The sequence below is a fragment of the Musca vetustissima genome, unplaced genomic scaffold (assembly GCF_032173495.1).
Source record: "Musca vetustissima isolate MV318-11 ecotype Yass unplaced genomic scaffold, APGP_CSIRO_Mvet_v1 utg28897, whole genome shotgun sequence".
In the NCBI taxonomy this organism is placed as follows: domain Eukaryota; kingdom Metazoa; phylum Arthropoda; class Insecta; order Diptera; family Muscidae; genus Musca; species Musca vetustissima.
The window spans coordinates 164,832-179,107 of record NW_026875576.1 but is presented as its reverse complement, the minus strand read 5'-3'; the positions used below and the strand labels follow the sequence as shown (position 1 = coordinate 179,107).

General features: G+C 35.8%; 2 protein-coding genes across 2 annotated transcripts in view; both read right to left on the bottom strand.

The window, feature by feature from the left end:
• Positions 1 to 4,369: 4,369 nt before the first annotated feature.
• Positions 4,370 to 7,301, bottom strand: LOC133338068 (probable RNA 3'-terminal phosphate cyclase-like protein). The gene is made up of 2 exons (XM_061546251.1): positions 6,320 to 7,301; positions 4,370 to 4,577 (listed from the first exon to the last, which is right to left on the bottom strand). Exons 1-2 carry the CDS (start codon positions 7,290 to 7,292, stop codon positions 4,399 to 4,401), a joined length of 1,152 nt encoding a protein of 383 aa, XP_061402235.1. The 5' UTR covers positions 7,293 to 7,301; the 3' UTR covers positions 4,370 to 4,398.
• Positions 7,302 to 11,598: 4,297 nt separating this feature from the next.
• Positions 11,599 to 14,276, bottom strand: part of LOC133338067 (uncharacterized) — a 28,341-nt gene continuing 25,663 nt past the window's right edge. Inside the window, exons 2-3 of the mRNA XM_061546250.1 lie at positions 12,418 to 12,728; positions 11,599 to 12,353 (exon numbers count right to left, since the gene is read on the bottom strand). Of these exons, the coding sequence (XP_061402234.1) occupies positions 11,602 to 12,353; positions 12,418 to 12,568 (903 nt within the window). The 5' untranslated portion in view covers positions 12,569 to 12,728 and the 3' untranslated portion in view covers positions 11,599 to 11,601. The remainder of the gene's footprint in view (positions 12,354 to 12,417; positions 12,729 to 14,276) is intronic.

Sequence of the window (14,276 nt, the reverse complement as noted above, 5' to 3'; positions counted from 1 at the left end):
TAAGGCGATAGTCCAATTAGTGAACACGTAATATACGTAAACAACCAAAACGTAACAAACGTTACTAAACGTAACAAACGTAATTCAACGTAACGAACGTTAGTGGAAATTGCATTACATTATATTGCATTCCATTTCTATAATAAATACAAATAAAAATAAAATAAAAATATAAGCAATAAAATAAAAGTATCAATAATAAACATAATACAAATAATACCTAATAATAATATAATAAAATAATAATAAAATTGCTCTCAAAATTTAAAAAATAAATATTTGTTGAGCAAAGCCCTATTAAAGCCTAATAATTTTTTAATTTTTTCTAACTTCTCTCTATTTGTATAATAAAGCAGAAAGTTAACCGAAGGCAAAATAGACCCAAATAATATTACAATAAATAATAAAAGTCCATAAATATATATAAAAAAAAAATAAAAAAAATATACAAATAATAAAACTCAAGTTAAATAAATAATATTACAAATCAAAGAAATGGCAAAAGTAATTTGTGCAAGGTTCCACTTCGACATGGAGAACTTAATGGGAGCATGTGCTAAAATATTAAATATGTCCGAAAACGATCATGATTTTAAAAATGTTGCGAAATTGGAGTTTGAATCCGCACGGGATCAATACCAATTAACAAAATCGAACTTAATGGAGGTTGTAAAAAAGAGGTCTCTTCAAAAGTCCACCAGTTCAGGACGAGAAGACCAAACAAATCCTTCACTTTTTCATAGTTCGGCCATGTATCCCCCAACTACCACATTTGACATGTCAGAAGTGTGTATTAAAGTTCCTCCATGTGATACAAAAGATTTCCACGGAAGCTATGAAGAATGGCCCACCTTTAGGGACATGTTTATGGCCATATATGGCAATCACCCCAGACTGACACCAGCACAAAAATTATATCACCTAAAAAATAAAACTAAAGGTGAAGCTGGCAGAATCGTAGACAGATTCTCATTGTCAGATCTAAACTTTTCATTAGCATGGGACGCACTAAAGAAACGCTACGAAAACAAGCGAGTTTTGGTAGACAACCAATTGCGGATTTTATTCGAAATAGCGCCCGCAAAAAACGAAAATAACGCAGACATAAAAAGGATCCAATTAACAATCAGCGATTGTCTCGCAATTTTGAAAGCACACGACATTAGTGTGGGCGAGTGGGATCCAATTTTAATATACCTTTGTTCGACAAAACTTCCAATAGAAACGTTGACGTTATGGGAACAGTCACTTGAGTCACATGCGGACTTACCAAAGTGGTCTCAAATGGAAGAATTTTTGATCAACCGACAACAAGTGTTAGAACGAATTAGTCGTATAAAAACACTGAACGCTCCACAATCTTCACGATATAACTTCGGAGCTCAATATAATACGAACACAAATTCAAATAGATGTATTCTATGTGCAAAAAATCATATTCTTCGGAACTGTCCCAGATTTAACAACATGTCAGCTAATCAGCGAATCGAAGTTGCAAAAGAAAAACGTTTATGCAACAATTGTCTTGCGAGTGGACACACGAGCCAAGAATGCGTCAGTATGCACAGATGTATGCAATGTAAGAAAAAACATCATACTAAGTTGCATATAACGAACTATTCACAACAACAATCGAGCGCTAATAACGTAGCGCGTGAAAACAATTATGGTCATGCCCGAACCGAAACACATTTCACCACCGACGAATCACACAATGAATTGCCATGCTCGTCAAGGGCAGTGTCTGGTACAAACGTTCAGACACTAGCTACAATTAGTCACGGTGACGTTATGTTACCGACGGCCTTGGTACAAATTATGCACTCCGGACAAAGGTTCACATTACGGGCGTTGTTAGATTCGGCGTCTAAAAGGTCATTTGTGACAGATAAAGTGGTTAATCGCTTAGGTATTACGACCAGAAACGAAGATTTCCAAATTAGTGGTTTAAGTGACACAATAGTCACCAATGCAAACCAATCTTGTTGCATTACACTATGTACAGATGACACTTCTTTTAATCTAGTATCCGAAGTAATAGTGCTACGAAATCTTATTAGTCTACTTCCAACTAGGTCTCTTCCAAACTCGTACTGTAGTGAAGTTAAAGATTTAAAACTAGCCGATCCTGGTTTTGCGGTATCAGCGCATGTAGATATGTTGATTGGAAGCGATATCCTTCCAACAATAATGCTAAACGGCATGAAGAAAAATATTCTAGGTAATATGATAGCACAGAATTCAATTTACGGTTGGTATATATACGGACCAATAGCAAACGAAAGTATAGCATTTGCCACAGTCAAAGAATCTTCGAAAGGTGAAGAAGACATAGAAGCATTATCACGAAAATTCGGGGAACATGAGGAAGTCGAACGGACTCCTATTCCGACCGTATTAAATGAGTACTGCGAAGACTCTTACAAAAAGACGTGCAGTCGACCGGGCGGTAGATTTGGTGTAAAAATTCCATTTAAAAAAGAATATCAACAATCTATTTTATTAGAATCACCTCGTTTCAAATCTTTACCCCAATATATAAATAGCTTAAATAAAGACAAAATGCTGGTAAACACGTACAGATACGTTTTAAATGAATTTTCATCACGTGTGTTTAATGGGACTTGCAAAACAAATAGTTCATTTTCATTGAATGATGTTCTATATACAGGCCCAACGTTACAAAACGATTTAACGTCTGTAATTCTAAATTGGCGGTTATACAAATATGTATTTAATGGTGACATTGAGAAGATGTACCGTCAAATATTTGTACACGAGTCTGATATACCGTATCAGAGAATATTGTATATACAAAATGAAACCGCACAAATCGAAGATTACGAAATAAACACATTTGGTATTAACTGTGCGCCATTCCTGGCAATAAGAACGTTATTGCAGCAGGCCACAGAATGGCAAATTGAGCGGCCGCTAGCTACAAACATACTTAAAAAAGAAATATATGTCGACGACATATTAGCAGGCGGTCATACAATCGAATCTGCACTACAAGCAGATCATGAAATAATAAAAACGTTGAAATCAGCCGGATTTCTATTTAAAAAAATTACGAATCCCCCACATACATTTCTTGAAGAATTACTAAACGAGAAATTGATTAAAATCGATGATAGTAGCGCTATCAACACTCTGGTCATTCCATGGAATGTACTAATACACAATTTTTCGTATACAACGATTCAATACTCTATAGCAAGAGAAATAACGAAACGAAAAGTTCGGTTGAACGTGGCTAAATTATACGATAAAGCCAGTCTGTCACCAAAACCAATCGTAAGAGCCAAGATATTTCTACAAGATATATGGCGAAAAAGAGTTAATTGGATGATTAAAGTCTCATCCACTGTGTCGTTTATGTGTTATGGGAAGAAAAATCATTATTTAATAACGGACCACTTGTCGTGTGGTCAAGGTTTTCTGTGTTTTGTTCTATTTATTTCCAGAACATAAACATAGATCATGAGCAATGTCTGGTATGCTATAGGCAGCATAAGATTATAACCTGCAGAACGGAGCAGAAGTGCAGGAAGTATGCTGTGCGGATACACAAATACTGCATAAACGAATTTCGGGTCAACACACACCAACGTCAGACAGTTAAAAGCACCCAAGCTCGGGCAGCAGCGCGTTATCCTCAAGCAAGGAAAATCCTGAAGCGGTCCTCTAAGTTTTCGCTAACAGTCAAAGAGACAACAAAGAAGATCCTACAAGAAATTTCGGAGCATATAAAGGTCCTGGGATCGCCAGAAGGTTGCACCAGTGCAAGGGGCGGAGGATGTTGACGGCCGCACGGCCATCAAGCAGTACGTGGGTACCACACCAATGGACACCGATGAAGACCTCATCGATATGGACTTGTAAGTCATCGGTGTCCTCCCATCTCAAAAGGGAACCAAAATCGAGAAACTCCCATCTCCAATCACTCTTACTACAAGAAGTAAAACCTAAAGGATCGCCTTGATCGTCAACTTTATATTTACCCAAATTAAACCCATAATAAACCTGTCGCCTGACAGTACAATATTTATTATAATTAAAGTTATTCATCTTTTTATTTGTGCTAAACATCACGTGAGTATTACACGTATACTTGTGGTGTTTGTACATTTGTATGTGTTGTAGTTGTTGCTTTTGCCGGCAACTCATAATCCTAAGGCTCTAAATTCGTCTGAATTTAGACTTCACAACAGATCCTACGTCCTTGTGGGAATCTGTACATCTACTCATCCACATAGTCCACAGAACTGACGATATATTTAAAAAAAAAATAGAATTTCTTTTTACTAAAAAAGTTTTTATTTTGTTTTATGTATATCTATTAAATAAAACTTAATTGTAATCTTATGTTTAACAATTGGAACAATTAATTTAATTTTATATAACTCGTTTGCTAATATTTGTATAACCAATTCCCACACATGTCATCAGTACCTTTTGGGCACCAGCAACAGAATCGTCATCATCTTCGGTTTCAGGATTCTCCAATTTAAAGGTAATTGAAAAGAAGTCTCTTAAATGTTGTAAAAAGTGAACGGTGTATGCAGACAATGGACCTGTAATTAAAAAATATATAAATTAAATAAAAATTGGATAATATTTTGGAAATAAACGGCTCTGAAAACGAAGAAGATCCTCAATATTTATGATGCAAATGTCATCTCTGTAAACGGAGATATTTATTTGTATAAAAAAGAGATTATTTTAAAAAATAATATTTATTTTTAGTATTTGTTCAATACTTTTTAATAGAAACAAATATGCTGAGATTTCTTATAGATATTTTTAATAGAAATCATTATTTTAGACCAAGAATTATGGTGAGATTTTTGTCGATAGAAAAACATATGAAAGCGTAATTATAGGTCCCAAACATTGCACGTCGTAATATTCCTTTTAAACTTAAATTAAAGATGTCGAATATCGGTCGACACTTGTTAAAATAAAACAAATGAATAAAATCAAGAACTTGAAAAGCCAAATTATAGTAAGTTCGGTTAGAAAATGCCCCTCGAACTACATAAATTGAGGAGCTGATCCATTATGTGGGAATATACCGATATTTATATAGTAGATCAGTGAGTAGCAAACTCACTGAGAGCCCAAAAAACCAAACTCGAACCAATTCGGTGTACCATTATGGTCTACAACAAATCGTGGACCGATATTTATAATATTTGGTCGGAAGATATGCCAACTAATGAGAACCCAAAAGTTCAAATTAGAGCTAAATCGACAGTTCCGAAATAATAATAATATATCTTGTGAACAAAATATCGGATATGATCTGTTCTTAGTATAAACTATTATTTTTACAAAAACAATGTAGTGCCAGGAAATTTCCACCCACAAGAGGCAACATTTTGGAAATTTCTAAAAATCTTTTACGAACCTGAGTAGGTATCCGAATAGAGATCATATTAGCAAATCGTGTTGTTTCTATACATAGGGTGAGTTTGAAAATATATCTTTGTAGAATCTGCCCAACAATCTGCAATGTCCCATTTTTCCCACGATTGCACTTCGATCGGCCTCCTCCTTCTAGTACGAATGTAACTTTAAATTGTCACCACAGAATAACAAAAAATTGAATTGAGTACACGAAGTAATAATGAAGGTTCCAGTACAAGACGCTTTAAGAGGTAGTAACCCAGACCTTTGAGATGGTTATTTATGGGCGCCGTTCTCGCCTCGTCAGCTCAGGGATCATAGGCACTCGGTCACGAATTGCCACAAATCAATGAAGTGCTGCCCAATATTGACAGTCGAAAAATTAGAAACAATCTCCAAGTGAATTGCCTTAGTAGAGAAACAAACGAATACACAAACATATCCTTTGGCCATTTTACAAGCACGACATTTGAACGATTTTACATCGTACGGACTAACGAAATCTAGTAGTAAATGACCTGCTTATTATAATTCTTTCTGGCTACAATGTCGTCTTTCTAAAATATGCATACTTTGGAAACATGTACTACCGAACGGATCAGAATTTTAACCCATGGAGTCAAATATTCGATTCCCAAGATTCGAAGCATAAGTTGGATATCCCCGTGAACACATTTAGCGTAGATGTATTCGAAAGTCTTGGAAACCTGCAGAAGAATCAGCTACCTAGACCAACGCAAGTATTTTCAGCACAGCTAATATCTCAATTGCTATTGGGAACGAATTTATAGCTTATAGCCACGCCTCCTATTCACGTCAGGAAAAACTTTCAATTTGGTAGTGTCCTATGATATATTTCCTATATTTTTGTTAATGTTTTCATAAAAATATTTTATTTTATACATACCCGTCATAAACTTCGACACATTTTTCTGACCCAATGTCATAAATAACGCCACAAGCCATTGATAGGCAGAATCTACACAACCACCACGATAGATTTCATCGAGTAAACGTAGTGCCGCCTCCTTGCCCATATCTTCCGGCACTGAGGGATCTTTTTCTCCCGCTTCATCTTTTGTATGGGAATTTACTTCGGCTGCAAAGACCACACCATCAGTGGTCTCAGCATGTAGACATATACCAAATCCCGGTGAATTTCCAGACATTTTACCACGATTTTGATCGGTATAAATATAAACATCCGGTAAGAATTTCAGCATAACACCCTTTGCTGCTTCCACAGTACGATTGGCCATGGCCGGTGACACTTTACAGGCATAGACAGTACCTCGTATACGTTTTACCATTCCTTGTTGGAGGAATTGTATAGATCGCAGGGTTTTACGTACTGGACATTTGAATAGAACTTCACCACCACCCAAGGGGGCGACACCTCTCTTTACCACTTTCAATTCGAGGCCTTCATCAACAATCAAGAAACGTTTCAGCACCGATATAGCTGCACCTTTAATGTGATCCACTGACGGCGAATCTTTGCTATTCGTAATGCCACGCAATGTCACGTTGAGGGGTACCTTGCAAAATGGTCCCAAAGCAATCAGTACATCCAAATAATAGCCAATACTACGTTGACAGCTACAGTCATGATGCAATTGTCCACCATGTAGTAGACCGGGTACAAACATCACCGAGGTACCGGCAGGATTCAATTCAATTTTTGTACCATTTGTCAATTTATCCAACAGACGGATGAGACCAATCTCATATTCACGCAATCCCGGGTTGGCTTCGTCGTCAGATCGAATTTGTGTGATTTTCACAGGTTTTCCACTCAATACCGCAAGTATTAGACGTTGTTTGAAGAAATTACTTCCACGGTAGATAAGGCAATTGCCTTCCTGGGCAATGGGAGGCATGTTTTTATTTACTTTTTTATAAAACAAGGACCGACGAAGTGGGATTTGTTTCCTAACGCGACTGAACTGAACGCACGTGTAGTTTGAATTGTTATCAACCACAAAAATTGAAAAACGTTCCACTTGCTAACGAATGGGGGAGAAGACAAAATGGTCGATAAAGAATAACTCAAAGCAGTATAACGAAATATTTACGAATGAAGTGGGATAGAGACTGCATGAGAACTGTGCATTGTTGACACACACACTGTTCGTGTGAATGCCTCAGTGTTAGTCAAAGTCATTGACAGCTCAAACATTGCAACGAATTGCCAACCACTTGAAAAATTGAAGTGGCATCAGAGTTACCATATTTTAGTTAATATGTAACTGATTGTTGGATAACTATTTTGAAAAACTAAAAGATTAATATTAAATTAATGCACATTCCAGAATAAAGAAATTGAAAAGTGGAAGAATAAGTGCCCAACATTCTCAATTCCAGATTTCCAAATTCATCGTTCTTCCACATGGTATTAAACTCTTCACATATGCTGACGATTGTTCGCTCCTTGCCTCTGGAGTACACGGGGAAATCGAAGCCAAACCCAACTCCTACTTATTTTCGGTAGCCAGATGCTTTCAGGGTAGAATCTAGCAGAAACTAGGAGTCACCTTTGATAGCACCACATGGGACAACTGCCCAGATTGGACTTCGTTTATTAAAGATTCACAATGGATAATGCTTCAAAATACACAGTATAATGCTCTACGTACCGCAACCGGATGTGTCCAGATGACGAGTCAGGAGGCAAGGATACTGTCAGAGCAACACAGACAGTTTCTGCTGGAATGCCATCTGCCCATACATCCCAACCACCATATAGTGGTTCAGGATCCACCCCCTCTACACATCGGCAAGGACATCAAGCGATACAGCAAAGGCATCCAGGATAATGCTTCAAAATACACAGTATAATGCTCTACGTACCGCAACCGGATGTGTCCAGATGACGAGTCAGGAGGCAAGGATACTGTCAGAGCAACACAGACAGTTTCTGCTGGAATGCCATCTGCCCATACATCCCAACCACCATATAGTGGTTCAGGATCCACCCCCTCTACACATCGGCAAGGACATCAAGCGATACAGCAAAGACATCCAGGAAATCATTCCATTTGACATCAACCGAGTGTCACTAGCTGCATCGCTGAGAACTGTTTACACTCAGACAGTCCAGCAAGCTGTCACTCCACCAATAACCATCTACAATTTTCCACATCCACCACATACACTTATCATCCACAAAAATTTTTAACATCATTGAAAACGAGACAGTCAAACTTTTATAACCACAAGCAATTCCTCCACCCATATCTCATGAACTGTTAAACCTTTACCATTCTGAGATTCCACGCTCACCGAATGGCGCAACGATCATTACACAAGCAAATAATTGTACGCTCATGGCGTCAGGACAAAAAATTTATGACACTTGAACAGCTATCTATCAACAGGAATATATAATTATTCGCCACTAAATCAACGGCCACACTATTTACCACATGGACAGCGGAGATGCGGTTACCTCCGAATATGCAGATCGATGGATCCACAATTCCGACCACTAATTATCCCAAGGCTATTAGAGCCTTTTTATGTCGTCCTTGCATTCTACAGTTATTTGCCATTAGGCCAATGACATTACTGGACCATACAAATGCGGCTTCAGGCGTGGCAAATCCACCATTGATCCGATTTTCACTCTGCACCAGATCCTGTTCGTCGACTATAAAGCCGCATTCGATAGCCCTATTCGTTCGGAGGTGTTTAAAGCCATGTCTGCGTACGGCCTTGCTGCAAAATTAATACGGCTATTCAGGATAATTCGCAAAGGAACGTGGAAACTACAGCTTCGAAGTACTGCACGATATTGTATAACTCGGTACCGCCATAAACAAACCTAATATCATCAGCTTTGAAATCCGGAGGAGAATAGTGTTGGCCAACAGATGCTACTATGATCTGAGTAAGCAACTCAAAATCAAGGCCACCTCTCGTGAGACAAAACTCACAATCTACAAGACGTTGATATTAGGATTCCCCCACTCAAAAGGCATATAAAAGCCGGCCAAGTGATGGTTCACGCAGAAGGGGAAGGCCACGAATCCGATGGAAAGATTAAGTAGAAAACAACATCTCGGAACATGGTCTTTCAAATTGGATGAGATTCGCACAAGACCGACGCGCTTGGAAATTTTTCTATCAATATTTTTTAACACGTTCACTAATCATAAAGAAATATTGTTGGATTATTCTTTTCATTGTATTTGTTTTATATTTTTTTGGCCATCAATATTCTGTTTTTATTTATTTTTGTCATCACTAGAGATCGATTTTCTTTAAAATTACTAATTGATTTGCTTATAGACTAAACATTTTGCTGGTCAATTGTGTTTTATTTATATAATAAATAAATATTAGAAAACATTTCTTACGCCAAAATAAGATGGCGAGCTGATTGATTTTCTTTTTAAATTTATTAAAAAAATTATTCAAACAAAAGAACATTTGCAACGTAACACAATGTATGAGGATTTCCTAATTTCGATTGAAAGATACCGAATTAGTTTCTTTTTCAATGCTTTTAGAGAATATCAAACAAAATAGTAACTCAAAATTAAATCATAAAAACTGAGTGAGAGGAGGTTGATGCTGAAAAGGAAAATAAAAAAGTCAGATGGCATTTGGCATTCAATTTGTGCTTAAAATAAAAAAAAAATCGAAATAGTTAAAGAAAAAAGTTACATATTATTTTTTTGGTACTTTTTATTTATTTACTTTTTTACATTTTAAACTTTTCGTATTTTGTATTTTGTTTTATTATTTTTTTCTTATTTATATATAATATTAAGCAGTAAAAAATAATCACAATTGTTTGTTTTTTTTTTTCATTTGTTGATGGTTTCATTCATTTGTTTGTGTAGTTTTTTCATTTTATAAGTAAATGAGATAAAGAAATAAAAGAAAATTAAAAATAAAAATAAAAAAGCAAACATAAAACTTAAAGTAATAAATTTATTTGTATATATAAATAAAAATATAGCATCTGCATTAAAAACGGTAATAAAATAAAATATGATATTTTTTGTTGTAGTTTTAAATTTACATAAAATGTTAAAGAACGATAGGTTTTTTTATTAATTAAATGATTGCTTTCTTTAGTTTTGTTGTAGTAAAGAAATGAAAAGAAGAAAGAAAACAGACACCCTAAAATCCAGTCATATGGGATTTCTTAACAAAATTACAAAAACAAAGAAATTAAATATATATAAAATAATAAAAACAAATAAAATAAAAAAGGCGGTTGCTACAAACAAAAAAATATATTTTTAACTCTCAAAGTGATTTAAAATGAGTCCATATTAAAGGCTTCCAAACAAGGAGGATAGAAGTTTATGAAAGAAGTAAAATCGTCGATAAGTTTGCCGGCCCGTATTTTTTGTACCCTCCACCATAATGTGGACATTCAAAATACCTAACACCGATCGGGATTTTTCTGATGTGGGCTACGCCAAGGAAAATTGCTGTCAGGAGAAATACCACACTGCAGACAATCAGATTGAAATTGCGCTTGAATATACCGAAAATTACGCTTGACGATTGTATGGGGGCTATGTAGAAATATTGACTACTAATGAAAATGTTCTGTGCAGAAGAGATTTACCCACGAAGATGCCGGACTTCTGAATTGCTGTCACTTTGTAAATGAAAAGACTTGGACTTTTATAATAAACGGACAGAATCTTTTTATGGAGGGATCGACTGATATTTATAATTTTTGGTATGAATATTTAATTTAAAATCCACCATATCGTGGATCAATATAACCCATTTTCAATACCAAGAATCTTAACAATGTATATGGAAAATTCCAAACTCTTCCTGCAAGCACTGTAGCGACTTTTACAGACCGACGGACATATAATTATATTCCAATCAATAATATATAAATTATTATGGGTCTCTACGAAATGAGATATTTAATATCCACTTTATAATGGAGGATATAAAAAGTAAGGTTATTATAACATTTTTTCATTCAAACCTTAAATTCCATCGACCTTCTTTACGGACCATATCACATCTCACATCAAAAAAATCTAATTTTAACAATTGTAGCACCGCTTTGAAAATGTTCACAGATTTTTTTGTTGAGATTTTTCTTTCGTATTATGTTTATCTTCATTTTTGCTGTTGTTTTAATTTAAATGTTCTAAATATGTATGTTTTTTGAAAATATGTATGCGTGTGTCCACCCAAATTGGCTTATTGGAAATCTTCATCTTCCAAAATTTCAAAATCACTTTCATCCGATGATTCTAAATTTGTCGATAAAACCCGTTTGGGAGGTATTACCATTGGACCACCCGCTGTACCAGCTGTGCTACCTAAGACATTTTGCACCAAACCCGATACCAGGGTGGGTATTAATTTCGAACTATTACTGAATAAAGCTTGAGTTTGTGCTTTCACAGCCAACGTCATAATGTCGTTGACCTCTTGATTGTGGCCAGTAGAGGAAGATTGTGATTTTCTGGCACTACTACTACTATCTACTACTGTTGTGTGATCGGGAAACTGCAGTCCCTTTGACAGACTCTCCTCCGACGAGGATGATGTGGTCGACAGTGATGAGTCACGTTTAAAGTGACCTTTTTTAAATTCAATAGCATCACCCGATTGGGTATATTTAACTGTGCTGGTGGCGATGGCAGAGGAGGAGCTTGGCACCGGTGTTTCTTCTCTTAAATGGGTTGACTTTACAATTGGCATAAGATCATCCTGGTCCTCGTCTGTGGAATTTTCATCAATTTCTGGTATCGAGTCGGGTATTAACAACTCCGAGGGTACTTCGTCGCTTTTGTCTTCGTCATTTTCCAAATCTTCTGTAGGCGAGGTAAATGAGGCTAAATCACTGGCTCTTTCCAAAAGGAACATATTGGTCTCATTTACTTCGGGCATAAATTCATCATCCATTTCGGTTTCAGGATATACCTTTTCGGTCCAATCTGTGAGTTCTGAAAGGGGAAATCCAATTTTTTAAAAAAATTAAATTGAAAGCAACGTGTCTGCCACACTCACCACTAGGTTCAATTTTCATTATTTTGAAATTATATTTGGTCGATATGACAACGGCAACAATTAGGCCAGCCAGCACAGCCATTGAACCCGTCACCAAATGGCCAACAACGGCCAGAGCACCTAAGGCACCGCTTGCCACAGCACTGAACATGACTGGTCTCGTTTGACGCCACTCCAATAGACGTTGTTCGATTTGTTGTAGATGCTTTTGCAATTCTGGCGGGGTCTGTATGCGTATATTCAGGCGGGTCTTATAAAACCAAAAACCGAAAATCAATAAAAAGAATAGACCCAAGGGACGTATGTGTAACCTGCAATAGAAAAATGGGAAAATATTAATATCAGATTCAAGAGAAATATAAAAAGAAAACTTAATTATAAATTTCAAGGGTTTAAAAAGGTCCCTGTAGGACTATTCTGTAACTTTTTAACAACATTCGATATTGTTTATTTTACAACTATTTCATTTGTTTGTTTTGTTGTTTTTACAATAACAAAAGAAATTTAAACAATATCGAATGTTGTTAAAAGTTACAGAATAGACCTACTGATATTTTCAGGGATCATATGAGCTATAAGCGGGCATTTTGGAAAGACCTTTCAAAGCCCATCCAACATATAAACGTGGATTTTTTATACGAAAACATATATTACTATAGGAATAAGTATTCATCCTGGCTGAATAATGGTTTCTATAGGAAAACATCTATTCAGCCTGGCTGAATAATGGTTTCTATAGGAAAACTTATATTCAGCCTGGTTGAATAATGGCTTCTATAGGAAAACTTATATTCAGCCTGGTTGAATAATGGTTTCTATAGGAAAACTTATATTCAGCCTGACTGAATAATGGTTTCTATAGAAAACTTCTATTCAGCCTGGCTGAATAAGGTTTTCTATAGAAAACTTCTATTCAGCGTGGCTGAATAAGGTTTTCTATAGAAAACTTCTATTCAGCCTGGCTGAATAAGGTTTTCTATAGAAAACTTCTATTCAGCCTGGCTGAATAAGGTTTTCTATAGAAAACTTCTATTCAGCCTGGCTGAATAAGGTTTTCTATAGAAAAACATCTATTCAGCTTGGCTGAATAAGGTTTTCTATAGAAAAACATATATTCAGCTGAATTAGGTCTTCTATTGGAAAACATATATTCAGCCAGGCTGAATAAGGTTTTCTATCGGAAAACATCTATTCAGACTGGCTAAATAAGGATTTCTATGGGAAAACACCTAATCAGACTGGCTGAATAAGGTTTTCAGTAGGAAAACTTTTCTATTCAGCCTGGCTGAATAGTGGTTTTCTGTAGGAAAACATCTATTCAGCCTGGCTGAATAGTGGTTTTTTGTAGGAAAACATCTTTTCAGCCTGGCTGAATAGTGGTTTTCTATTGGAAAACATATATTCAACTGACTGAATAGTGATTTTCTATAGGAAAACATCTATTCAGCCTGCCTGAATAAGGTCTTCTATTGGAAAACATCTATTCAGCCTGACTGAATGAGGTTTTCTATTGGAAAACATCTATTCAGCCTGGATGAATAAGGCTGAAAAGATATTTTCCCATTGAAACCATTATTCCTCAGGGTTGTAAAGATGTTTTCCTATAGGAAAAGTCGCTGAATAGTGCTTTGCTATTATTTTTATTATAATTTCATTTATGCGTAGTTGTCTGTGAGCGAGCATAAAAAACAACATTTCCATTCAATTAAATTACGCATTTATTTTTGTTGAGTTTGTAAACAACAAATCATGTTTTTGTTTTAGAAAAAATATAGATCTCAAAGTTGTTGTTATTATTATTCCATTGTCTTTAGATATGAGAATAGTGTGTTCCGCATAGTAGAAATATTCTGTAAATT